We start from the raw sequence: 13,664 nt of genomic DNA, 5'->3' as shown, positions 1-13,664 counted from the left end.
AGCATGGGTGTGCATCCATGACAAACAGGAAAGTGTGATTAGCACTGATTAGGACAGGTTATAAAGAGTGAGTTATGATGCTCATACTGTTGCAGATAACACTCTGCTGTTGGTGCCAAAAGCTGCCACGCAGCTGGTTACAACAACCGGCCACTTCAAAAGCACCTTTATTTCTAATCAAGGTTCCTTTTGAACATATTGCTGTGGACATTTAAGGCCATTAAACCAGAGCATATGAGGATATCACATTGCGTTAGTCATTGTTGATTAGCTATGTTGAAGCCGTAGCACTGTGCAACATCTCCACCAACGTGTTGCACAGGCATGGTTTCAGAGGAGCTGTCCATCTGAGCCGTCACAAACACCACTTGAGCTTATGCAAAATTTGTTGTGCGACAAAATACTTTCAAGTATATACTATATATAGTTTAATTTATATGTTTCTATCAAACTCAAGCAATAATAAAAACATAGGATTTGAAATATCATGCCCAGGTGATGATATAATGCCATGCAATAAAATAACATTCAAGGATCCTTGAGAAGGGAGTTAATCATTGTCACGCAGAGGTTAAACAGTAATAAAGACAGACAGTGTCATTTCAAATGATGCTTGAGTTGTATTTTTGCTACAGATGGTTTAAAGATAAAGTAGTTATGACTCCTTTGCTTAGCTGCTCATTTGTGGTCTGCTAGAAGCTATTACAGATTCCTGCAGGACGGTGTCCTGTGAGGATTTCTTTTCACTTCTTGACTGTTTTGACACATATAATTAAGCAGGCTTGACATAAATCAGATTTTATACAGTTTATACTGTGATTTCATACACAGTAACATTTGTGAATGTTCTGTTTCCTGTTAATATTTGGTTTGGCAGATCATGTTTTATAGCCAGTGACATGGAAATATGTCATACTGTGGGATATATCTAAATGGCACCACTGCAAAGATCAGCACAAGGTAAAGGTGCTATACATTTTACAGTATGTACAACACATGACTCAAAGGACAGAGGGGTGTCGCATGCTGTAAAGCCCTGTGAGGCAAATTGTGATTTGTGATATTGGGCTTTATAAATAAAATTGATTGATTGAAACTGACATGGATTTATTAATAATGTATTCATTTGAAAACATTACCTTGTTACATGCTGTGTGCTCCTGAACTGTGAGTTTGTCACCATTAACTTGTGTACCAAAAACTAAAATATATGTCATGTCATGTGATTTGTCGCATTTTTGTGTGATATTCTGTCAACTTTCTGTTCTTGCGTTTGGGTCCACTCACTTGTGTATGGTAAGTTATCAGCCCTGGTGTATTTAAAGCCCAGTGTTTCTCCCATTCAGTTGCCAGATTGTCATTATCGCTCTATGGTGTGTTCATGCTCTCCAGCCCTTTCCTTGTGTTTGATTCCTTGGTTTTTGACTCTACTTGGATTTATGGACTTTGCTGTTTGTGGGATTTCCCTGAATGGACTCTTCTGCCTTCGCTGACTGCCTTCACGTGTTTGACCTCTGACCTTTGTGTTATTCTCTGCGACTGAGTCCCAGTTTTGTACTAAATCATTACATTTTGCAATTTAATTACATTTTTTAACAAAGGTACAATCTCACCACATCATGCACAAACCAACTGGAATATCAAATCACCCTCGTACAACTCTTCAGAACAGAGGGATCCTTCTCTTTGTCACTGCATGATCATTTGTGGGAAAGTGACCAACTCTGAATACCAACTGCAGATTTTAAACTTGGATTCATTTGTATTCTTCTCCCAGTTTCAATGGGTGAATTATAGTGTATGTGCTGTATGTTATTGTTCAGTAAGCAGCATATAACATGTTAATAAATGAGCTTTAGAGGTGCTGATAGATACATTTTGTTAACTTTGGACAGAGCCATGCTAGCTGCTTAGCTGCAGCCTCATATTTACTGTACAGACACTAGAGCAGTATAGTTTTACTACAGAGCTCGCTTCATAAGCCTCTTTTCACCTGGAGCAGCAATGATATCTCAGAAACATATTAATTCAGGATCTTTTTTTGTTAAAAGACAAAAACAACTCAGGCTGTGCTTTGAGGGTTCATATGTTCATACTTTAATTATGTATGACAAAAATTAGAGACCAATCAGACACATATTTCAATTTCATACAAACATTCTAAAAAAAAATTCTTTGAAACATTTCTAAAAAAGGTTCTTAGCAAGCTTTTAGCAAGTTTTTAAAAACAAAATAAAAATATAAAAAACTGAACAGGTCCTGCCAGTGGACATTTGGATCCCACTGTGCAACTTTTTTTGGATTTTATATTCAGATTTCTGATTATTACTTTCAAGCAAGATAACTCCATTGAGAAAAAACTACGAGTCTGCAAATCAGACTTTGGCCTCACGTTGTATGGGTTGGTTCCTCCTTCCTTCATCTTCTACATATTTCGTCTTTCTGAATCCATGACACAACCTGTAATCAGAAGAAACACAATTACCTCAGATACATAAATGGCAGCTGATATATTTATATGTTCGATCAACCAATCTTGACCATTTTGCAAATTCTAACAAGATATTTTATCCCTGTAAAGCTCTTTCTAGGATGAGTACTAAAGCCCCTCTAACTGTGAGGCTATTAGTTCAGTCCCTCTGTGACTTAATGAATCTAAGTCTTAATGAATCAAGTACATTGCAAAACAATTTTGTTATGGTGACCTGAAAAACATGCAAACTTCAGCGATGAGTAAAATGAACCTACCCTTGGCATTCTTGCATCTGCTCCACTGTTTCTGGAAGATCTCTATTGAGGGTTTCCGGAAGGAAGAAGTTTACCACAGAGGAAGCAATCGTGAGACTTCCCATGAGGATATAAGGCAGAACCTTATTATAAGTACCTGTAAATAACAAACAAGCATAACTGCACATTAGAAAATGACAAGCATTGACTATATTTGTACGCATCACTGTATTATCCTGCGCAGATCTTTTGTGTTCTTTTAAATTATATGAAAGCAGTTAATACGCAGTAGCCATGTGAGATGCAGTACTTAACATCTACGCACCTAAATAGATGACATAAGGAGCTGTGATGCTGCCAATGCGTGCAGCAGAGGAGCACATTCCAATGCCGACGTTCCTGAGTACCGTGGGGTAAATCTCAGCAGTGTAGATGTAGACGATGCTGAAGCACATGGTGAAGCCAAACTTCCCGGTCATTTCCAGCGCCAGAGCAACATACTGAAGGGCTGTGGATAAGAGAGAGAAGTGTGTTATGAATCTAGTCCCCAAATTTTGTAAAACACCTCATCTTTCAGGATAAAAAAACCAGGTCAGAAAATAAAACATTCAGGTTTTCTTAAAGGTCCAGTGTGTGGGATTTAGGGGCATCTATTGGCAGAAATGGTGTATGAGTTTCATAACTATGTTTTCTTTAGTTTATAATCACCTGAAAATAAGAATTGTTGTGTTTCCATTACCTTAGAATGAGCCGTTTCTATCTACATACAGAGTGGATCCTCTTTGTCCACCATGTTTTTCTACAGTAGCCCAGAAAGGACAATTTAAATGCTGGCTAGATATTGGCACTAGAGAGGGACATTTATCCTTTTGCATTTTAATGTCAGCCACCATAGTTCTCCTTGGCACATGGGAGAAGTTTCACTTTTGCAACAAAATCCTACACACTAGACCTTTAAGCAGAGCAGGAACTAAATCTCAACAAGTTATATTTATTTTGTAAGGTACACTGGTTAAAATGCATCTGGTTTTGACTTCAGGTTTTTCATTGAGGCAGAAAGGCTTTTATATAAGTTGCTCTGCCATTCTCTTCAACCATTGTTGGTGTGTTCTTGGAAAAAGAAATGATAACAGGCAAAGTACATATTATGACTTTCTCCGGTTGCAAAGTAACACAGTAACTTTTTTCCAGGTGTTACATCACCTTAGTGGAGAGGGTATGCTGCTCATGTATTCATCATGATTCCTCTCCTCTGTTAAAGTGCTTAAACATTAATTAACGTGTGATAAAACCGCCTGCAATCAAATGTCTAAGTATCTTTTTCTTCTTCTAAAAAGTCTGTCCAGGCACCATGTGACAAGCTTTGTATAGTGTGCGGCAGGTTGACCATCATCTGCTCTCATTAAAATTGAAAAAATGGACAGAATGAGATTTATGATTGGACAAGGGTCACAAAGAAGGCAAATGTGTTTCTACACTCAAGGATAAGGACTGAAAATGTGTTGTGTTGCTTATAAGAAAGCCTGATGGTGCTGATAGCTGAGTGCACATTGCTGCAAAGTACATGTGCCTACTAGGAAGCAGCTGCTATTAAAGAGTCAGGTCATCCAAATTACAAATATATGTATACAGCAAACATGGCACGGTCATCATGTTTTTATGTATTACAATATATATACTTTGTCAGCTACCTCTTGTGATATTATGATAGAAATCTCAGAAGAAACATGAGGAAAACCAAACACATCTGCATGGCTTTTGTAATACATATTTGCACTCCTCTGAAATATGCTGTCATGTAACTGAGAATAATCATTACCCATAGCTGTGGTGTTTACAGTCCCTAAAAGTTTTAGCTGCAGTATAAGCTATTATCGCTGTCTGAGAAGATAAGATAAGATAAGATAATCCTCTCTTTGTCTCACAGCGGGGAAATTTGCAAGGCAGTGCGAATGAAGTACAGTCTTACTATCAGGGATGAACTGGATTAGAAGAAGAAGTCCTCCTCCAAGGCTGAGGAATGTTGACAGAAGTGCTCTTCTTGGACATTTCTTTAGCAGCCAGGTAGAAACGACATAGGCAGGGACCTCAGTAGTAGCTGACAAAAAACAGTTCATGAAGGGGTCACCACTCAGATTGGAGGTGTTCAGGGATAATCCAAAATACCCAATGTTTATTGCCATCCTGGAAAAAAAAAGAAAAAAGCTTCTTCGTATTATCAAATAATTCCCAATTTTCCATTTGGTTTTTCATTGACGGGTAACCTTGGTTTTCAATTCATATTATGCATAGCAACATCTAATGTGAATGATGACCATTAGAATCAGAATGAGAAAAATAACAACCACTCACCACAAAAGGAGACACATCAGTGTGATGCATCTGATGTTCTTGTTTTTTAGAACATCAAGCATGGAGTATTTCCTGCTTGGAGTCAGTGAATGGAGCTGAAATCAATGCAAGCAAGAGAATTCATGTTGTTACATTTTCTTGACAGACACAGAATATCTCAAGTGTGTTATGAGAGCATTCTATTGACTTGTATCTGATTACATTTATCATCTTTTGGAAAGGTTCAGTGTGTAAAATTTAGGGGGATTTAGTGGCATCTAGTGGTGAGGGTTGAAGATTGCAACCATCTGAAACTATTCCAGATTAAAATTCCCTCAGTGTTCATTGATTGGGAAGCTTTTAGCAGGAGCCGAATTATCCAAAGAGGTCTCTTCCTTCTTAAAACAAATGGATCCGGTGATTTAAACCAGTAAAAACACTGAAAAAAGCAATTTTAATGTTAAAAATCAATGTACTTCTGATGCTACTTATCACTGAGGGGCTTCTAACTATGGGGGCCAACGTGAAAACAAGAAAGCGTGGATGGCTCTATCTGGAGCCAGTGTTTGGTTTGTCCATTCTGGGCTACCGTGGACACATGGCGGTGAACATGGCGATTTCCATAAATGAGGCCCCACTCCCTACGGTGATATAAACAGCTTTTTCTAAGGCAAGGAAAACACAATAATTCCTACTATCTACATACAGAGTGGATCCTCTTTGTCCACCATGTTTTTCTACAGTAGCCCAGAAAGGACAATTTAAACACTGGCTAGATATTGGCACTAGAGGGGGACATTTATCCTTTTGCATTTTAATGTCAGCCACCATAGTTCTCCTTGGCACATGGGAGAAGTTTCACTTTTGCAACAAAATCCTACACACTAGACCTTTAAGCAGAGCAGGAACTAAATCTCAACAAGTTATATTTATTTTGTAAGGTACACTGGTTAAAATGCATCTGGTTTTGACCTCAGGTTTTTCATTGAGGCAGAAAGGCTTTTATATAAGTTGCTCTGCCATTCTCTGTTTCAAGGAAAACACAATAATTCCTACTTTCAGGTGATTATACACTAATGAAAGCATACCTATTATATCATATTCCATTTCTGCCAACATATCCCCCTAAATCCTACACACTGGACCTTGAAGCTGTAACTGTGAAGGAGATTAAAATTAAAACGTCACAAATGTACGTGAACCATACCTCAGATTCTTTAAAGATCACAGGTGGTGCTTCAACCTTATTTTTCCTTGCAGCATCCCTCACAATGGCCTCAGCCTCCTCCACTCTTCCCTGAGTAATCAGCCACCGAGGAGACTCTGGGATTAACCTGCATGACCAATACAAGTTAACCACAAATGTCAACAAAGTATGTTGTATTTAATGACCACATCTTGCTGTTAAACCAGGGACGCTGACTATGGGCATATTTTATTCATGCACAAAATAGGACTTAAGAAAATAAAGACTGTTACGAGTGACGTACCACCACAGTGGGATGTAAACCACAGACGTTGAGGACAGAACGGCGAGCAGAGTCCTCCATTCTCGGATTCCGTATGCAATCCAAGGTAGCGTCATGTACCCGATGCAATAGAAAAGGAAGGCCCCGAGAGTTGTGAAGAGCACTCGCATAGTTTTACTCAAAAGCTCTGTTCCTGTCAGAGATAAAGTTGTAAAAGTTCAGCAATAAGCATGAGATTAAAAACAGATAAACCAGCAGATAGTGAAAGTCATGCTGAAATATGTCAAGACTGCTAATGAGACCGAACAATTATTTTACAATCCATACCTAGTACAAATGCAGAAATATACATGGATATCTGGGAGGCTCCAACAAAGAGGAACATGACGCAGAACATCTTCCATGAATGAGAGAAGGACTGAAGCAGCACTGAGACACACTGGGCTGCAAGAGAGATGAAAACAACCTTCTTCCTCCCAAACCTGAATGAAAAAAGAACTTTGTGTCAATGACAGTGATTCACAGATATGGTGCGTGTGGAAATATGGTGACAGTGACATCTTGGTGACTGCTTTGTCTCTTTTTTATAATAAAATCCCTTGTTTGAGGAGCATGCAGCTGGGTAGTGGGCATGAACAGCCACAGAGTGTTTGTGTGTGTTTGTTTCACTAGCTGAAGACCAGAGTGAAGGCAAAAAGGCAACTAAACAAGCAACAAGTGAAGACATCTGTGGCACAGACCAGGCAGAACATCAGCTCAGGAAGATACCAGGTGTCTGCTGATGTCTGTGAGTAGCAGACTGAAGCAATAACTTTTGCCAACCCAATACAATATATTTTAACTTTATTTAAGTTTAGATTAACTTGGTTGATATCACTTTTTGTCTCCTTAATCTGAGGACTGCTGCATGTGTAAAAAGGTCTTCAGTTCTTGCACTGTTGATGCTGGTATTGTGGATTTAACACGCTCAAATTGATGTTGAGGGTCAGCACTTTACCCTCACAGTCTGTGGCATTTCCTGTAAAACGTGACTATACGTAACAATATTCTAAAAATGGTGTTGCATATTCATGCTAGGAACTGGAAGCTTCTTGCAACTTGGCTGCATTAAATCAAAACGTTGTTCAACCAGGTTTATAGCCATGCAAAATGCTGATAACATGCCGCATGACTTTTGATCAAGTACAGCTGTGAGTGACCGAAATCTAGAGCAGCTGAATCATTTTTGGCAAAGGACTTTGCACAGGCAGAAAATGATTTACAAATTACATAAAGGCAATAACTTTCACCGTTATCTACCATGCACTGCAAACGGTGCTTTGTGTAATTTAAATGCTTGAAATGTTTAACAGTAACAGTGATAATATTCATGCCACTTCCCAGAAAAACTAGTTACATGTCTGATTTTATTGTATAATACTGTAACAAGATGCTGTGCCCTTGACTTCTCAGCCATTCTCTCTCAATCCAGTCCTTGCAGGTGGCCACAGTACCACAACCCCAGAACCTAAACACTGCAAACTGGTTTGTTGCTTGACCTGAAAAGGGGAATGTTAGGAGAGACTAGTTTAACTGAGCTTCTTAACAGAAACTACACATCCTGAACTGGCAACTTACAGGTACACACTTGAGCTTTAATTTAGTCTTAATCACCCAGTGTGACACATTGATCAAACAGCTTCAAAGGCCCTCCCCCTGGTGGCAAAGTTTGCACAGCTGCAGAAGAGCTACATAGTTAAACACACAAAGGCATCAGGTTTATTTTGCTTTGATGACTTGCTCGCTGTACATTTTCCCTCACTACATAATAGAGCATAGTGCCCTTCAGGACATGGTTATGTGGTCTTATAATTAGGGATGCATGATGCTGGATTTTTATCTGATATGCTGATATTTAACAACTCATTTGACGGATAACGAATACTGATATATCCACTTTTATTCCCTACCTAACTTCAGTGATCATCAGGTCTCATCTGTAGTGGAATTAACATCATATCATGCATGCATAATCTTATTGTGATGGCCCACCAGCAGATAGGGACATGGGTTACAATACTTTTCAGTGTATGGAATATTCAGTCATTGTGCAAATAAAGAAAAGGCATGCTACATTTTAAAGCCGATATCAATGACATACCAATATTATCAGTATGTTGGCCAATTCCAGTATTTAATTTTAAAGCCAATATCCAATGATGTGCGGATATTATCGTGCATCCCTTCTTATAATATCAAACTCTTCCTATAGAGGATGAAGTCCAACAGACTCATCATCTCAGCACACATGATAACACAATCCACCATAATTTTAACACATATCTGCCCTTGTAGACATTGTAAATCCCTTCCTGGTACACAGCTCCTGGCTGAAGATGATAATGTCTTCTCCTGAAGTGGCAACAAACAGGTGTACTCTTCTTTAATTTAGTATTTATAATCACCCAATGTGACACAATGGCCACAAAAGCTCGATAACCTCAATGCTCAAACACCCTTTTTTCCAGGCTGCAAAAGACCTAAAAAGTTAAACACACAAATGCTCCACACTGCTGTGTCCTGAGCCCCATGCTTTTCCACAACCAAAGGTACACAACACCAGTATCTGTCAGAGCAGAGTGCTTAACATCGACGACTCTTAAAGACAAAGGTGTTTTGATTCTCTGGAAACCGACACTGAAAGACGGGCGATGACTTTAAAGTAGGAGACTTCTCTCTCAGTGAAAACTTGCCTTCCATTGGAGATCAGCTTTAACAGTAGATGGAGCTGTTGTCATTATAATGGAAGCCTATCAAGTCCCAGGCCCCTCTACTACAGTGTGAAAGCCTCACTTGCTTAATCAATGTTTTTCAGTTTCTATGAGCATTTTCCAAAATGTTACCAATGTTTCTTGAATAAAAATGTCTAACATATGCAGTAAATGACAAAAACTGTTTTACTAAACATAAAGTACATTTAAAGTTCATATTAGACAATGACATAAATACATTCAAGGGAATTTTACTGATACCTGTCAGAAAGCTGGCCTGAGATTAGGGACCCAAAGAGGTATCCCACAAAGAGAGTCGAGGATGCAAAGGGAACTTTCCACTGGTCGTCACAAACGAGGTCCCACTGTGCAAAATGTGAATTACATGCATATTTTAAACAAACAACAACAAAAAAATCCCATATTAAACACTTGTACACGCACATTCATACTGACCTCAGTGACTATGTTGGATTGGTAGATCTCTTTGCTGTAGCTCCATCCATCTAAACATTTCTCCAGCTCCAGGTTAGTGAGGTTGACGTCCCTTCCAGGAATAAATCCTTGAGCAGAGAGATTTCTCACCACATCCAGCTTGTATCTGCTGCACTGGGTCTGCACCTCCACGCCATCCACTATTGTAACAGGAATAATGGCATTTTTCCACTCCTCGGTTAAGTTCACGTCCGGAATGAGGCAGTGATGTGTAGGAGCTGACCCGATAAAGACCATGTAAAGTCCGTTGAATCCAGTCGAGAGATAAACTGTGTTAAGGAGGAAGAATGTGGTCCAGAAATAAGGACCAGTCTGTCCGAGGAATGCAGTGTCTTCATCATAGTCTCCCATTCTTTATATAAAAAAAATACCTCCCTGCTCTTGAGGGAGAAAAAAAAATCCTCTGAAATTCTTCAGAGTATGAGCCTTGGTATCCCTCTTAAAGTCTTGAGCTTTGTACCAGAGTGTTGGGTTTGAGCCCTGTGTGGAGCAGAGTGAGCTGGTCCCTCAGTGGGACGGAGTCACAAGTGAAAAACTTTGGTTTGAAGTCCTGAGAGAGTATTAAACATTCTTTCAAGGGGATAACCTTTCCATCCCAGAGTGCCACTGGATCCACTGTCTCTCAGTTTATGAGCAGACAGGGATGCTATTTATCTGAGGGTAGTGAATGAGAGTCCTCTCACTCATTGATTTGATTTAATTCACTTGAAGCAAAATGATCAAAAGCACCCCCGCACCCACCCCTCGGGTCTGAGTGGTGTTTTCTCTAAACAACATTCCACACTTTTAAATACCCCAAAGACGAGCACGTGCTTGTACTCTAAATGTTGCTAAGTAGCATTAAGACTCCTTGGGCTATTTTTAAGTCACACTGCAGAGGCAAGCATGCCTTCATGTAAAAGTTCAGCAGAAATTGTTGCAATCCTGTACATGGGCTTTGAATTATGTAATTAATATTTTGCTACTAAAATGGCTCATTTACAAACAATTTAAAAAACAAAACAAAAACACCCTTTGTTTTCAAGTAGCCTAACACATTTTTAGTCTGTTAAATGTGTTCAGTGAATGCTCCGATCACACAGACAGGGTTTTGCAGGTTGCAAGACCTTTTTTAATCTAAGGCCACTTCGCCTTTTTATTGTTGCTAGGCAACCACACCATCACCTCCCTACCCTAACCTTCCCGTGTAATCAATCTACAGTTTATTATTCATTCATTCATCTTCTAACCGCTTCATCTTCTTGAGGGTCGCAGGAGGGCTGGAGCCTATCCCAGCTGACATCAGGCGAGAGGCAGGGTACACCCTGGACAGGTCGCCAGACTATCACAGGGCTGACACATAGAGACAGACAACCATTCACACTCACATTCACACCTACGGAGAATTTAGAGTTATAAATTCAGTTTATTATTATCTATTATTATTATTATTTTATTTATTTCAGAGTAATTGGTAGCTAGTTACTAAAAATGAACAGGCAGAGGGTACATACTGTAGCTCTGGTTGGGGGTGAGAGGCTGTTAGTAAGTAGTTTGTGGGTCACAAGCAGAGGTGAGTAGTAACTAGATACATTTACTCAGTTACATTTACTTGAGTAACTTTTTGGATAAATTGTACTTTTCAGAGTAGTTTTAATGCAAAATACTTTTTATTTTTACTTGAGTTATATTGTTTTAAAGCAACAATACTCTTACTTGAGTACAATATTTGGCTACTCTACCCACCCCTTGTGCCTTGATTTATGTTATGTTTGTAAAGATTTAATTTATTTTGTTTTAGTTAAAGGGGTATCGTTTAAAATACATGAATTTGCAGATTATTATTTTTGATTGATTACGTTCATGTTCTTATTTTACAAATAAATCAGACGTTACTCAACAGTTACTCAGTACTTGAGTAGTTTTTTCACCAAATACTCTTTTACTCTTACTCAAGTAATTATTTGGATGACTACTTTTTACTTTTACTTGAGTAATATTGTTCTAAAGTATCAGTACTCTTACTTGAGTACAATATTTGGCTACTCTACCCACCTCTGGTCACAAGGAAATGAAGATCTGTGTGGGTACATGAGACCCTAAAAAAGAGGGTGGATCATGGTGAATAACATCAGTTTCTTCTCCACCGTTTACCCACTGTAAACTCGTTGTCTCATCCAATCATCTGACTGGATAATGGGAGAAAAGCGGGGATGACGTAGGGTGCATTTCCACTCTGAGTTGAAGTTCTTTCAACTTCAAGAGTTAAGAGCGCTATGGCAAAAACGCTAGGCGCCTGGAGTGTAGAAACACGAGGTGTAGTAATGCAAAAACAGCTAGCAAAAAGTATAATTCTCATTAAAAACAGTGACAAAAAGCCGCCACCAGCTGCTATAATGATTTCTGTGTGAATTCTGATATTCACATGCGAGGGCAAGTAAGTTAGGTTAGGGTTAGGGGGTTTTCTGCTGGAAACTTTTGAGCAGCAAACACTTCATTTGCTGCTTTCTGGTAAATTTTTATGCACCAATTTGCATCTTTTCTGCATCAATTAATGCTGTAAATGTCTATTAATTATGTCCAAATAAAAGTTCTCTGCTACTTTGATGTTTCTGTTGGGGGCGGGGGACAAATACAAATGGTCTAATTATTGAGGGGGGCATGTCCCTTTGAAATCTACACCTTTATGTTCACATGTAAATACTGAGGTCACTAAAAAGACACACTTAATCAGTTTAAATGTATTTGTGTAATGTATTTTTTTTTTCTTGCGCTTGATCTTGATGATTCAGATGTTTTATGTAGAGCACTTTAAATTGTCTTGTTGCTGCAATGTGCTGTTTGAATAAAGTCACCTTGCCTGTAATGAGTAATAAAGACGTCTCAACTGTCTTAAAGGATGCAAATGTTTACTCTCCATTTGCATGGCTGTGATATGCTGTTTCCTCACACAGTGGTCGTTCAGGACATTACAGTATCACATGACAAGATTAGGTCATGGCCTTTGATCAGTGAAGACACCACATGGCTTTCAGAAATGACTCATCAATAGCCTACAGATGAAATAATCCACTCACACAAAGTATGAAAAGGAACTGGTTGCCAGATTTAAACCAATACTGAATATGCTCACATGCTACTGTAGGTTTAATACTGGCATATGTTAGCTACTGTATCAAAACCAGGTTTCTCATAAATGGATAATAAGCTTAAATGATTTATTGTAAGTTACAATAATCACGTGAAAATGCAACAACAGTCTAACTCTAAACCAAATTAAAGAGTGGATTTCTCCAGGCACCAAAAATGACTTGCTCAAGAGCATTGTGGCAAGGCAAATATTTACCAGGTCTTCAAGAGAAGATATTCATCTGACCTTTACACTAAGTAACTGCAGGAAGAGCATTGTCAAAGATAAAAGATAAAACATTAGATGATGCAAGATGCAACATTTACCCTTCGGTGCCAGTGATGTCTGGGAAAACACAAGAATAAAAACTTAATCTGGACTTTAGATGGCCAATATGGTGTATGTACAACTACTATCTGTCAATTTATCTACTACTAAAGTTGTATTTTATTGTCTCTCAAGGTGTATGTAAAGCAGTTAATAATTAATCATTAATGGGTTTCCTTTGTAAACAGTGCAGGAGACAGCACATCCTGCAGTTTCACAATAAAGTTGTCAACCTATCTCTATAATTATTAACACAGGCTTTCATAGCTTGTAAAAATTTGCTATCAGCATCAGACTGTTTTAAGCCTGGCATAGAATAGGTCATGGTTCACGCAGTAAAAGGCTTTAATGACTGTGAGTGAGAGTGACCTCAGCTGGGATGAGAACGTGTTGTCTGCACATGACATGTTAGAGGAGCACATGAATGCCGTCAGCACATATTCGGTATCTAAACAT

General features: G+C 38.7%; 1 protein-coding gene across 1 annotated transcript; it reads right to left on the bottom strand.

The window, feature by feature from the left end:
* Window positions 1-2,073: 2,073 nt before the first annotated feature.
* Window positions 2,074-10,258, bottom strand: slc22a5 (solute carrier family 22 member 5). The gene is made up of 10 exons (XM_033650078.2): window positions 9,734-10,258; window positions 9,539-9,642; window positions 6,855-7,009; window positions 6,549-6,720; window positions 6,266-6,392; window positions 5,080-5,174; window positions 4,697-4,911; window positions 3,053-3,235; window positions 2,749-2,884; window positions 2,074-2,460 (listed from the first exon to the last, which is right to left on the bottom strand). Exons 1-10 carry the CDS (start codon window positions 10,121-10,123, stop codon window positions 2,376-2,378), a joined length of 1,662 nt encoding a protein of 553 aa, XP_033505969.1. The 5' UTR covers window positions 10,124-10,258; the 3' UTR covers window positions 2,074-2,375.
* Between the last annotated feature and the right edge of the window lie 3,406 nt (window positions 10,259-13,664).

This window comes from Epinephelus lanceolatus, chromosome 11 (assembly GCF_041903045.1).
Source record: "Epinephelus lanceolatus isolate andai-2023 chromosome 11, ASM4190304v1, whole genome shotgun sequence".
Taxonomy (NCBI): domain Eukaryota; kingdom Metazoa; phylum Chordata; class Actinopteri; order Perciformes; family Serranidae; genus Epinephelus; species Epinephelus lanceolatus.
This window is presented reverse-complemented; position numbering and strand designations above follow the sequence as displayed.

Bases quoted from the DNA above. Each gene is read 5' to 3' on its own strand.
- slc22a5 (XM_033650078.2), bottom strand. From the start codon at position 10,123: ATGGGAGACTATGATGAAGACACTGCATTCCTCGGACAGACTGGTCCT. The intron at 6,721-6,854 runs GTATGGATTGTA...TATCTCTGACAG, and splicing joins TATTTCTGCATTTGTACTAG to GAACAGAGCTTTTGAGTAAA. The intron at 2,885-3,052 runs GTGCGTAGATGT...TGTTATTTACAG, and splicing joins TCCTTATGTCATCTATTTAG to GTACTTATAATAAGGTTCTG.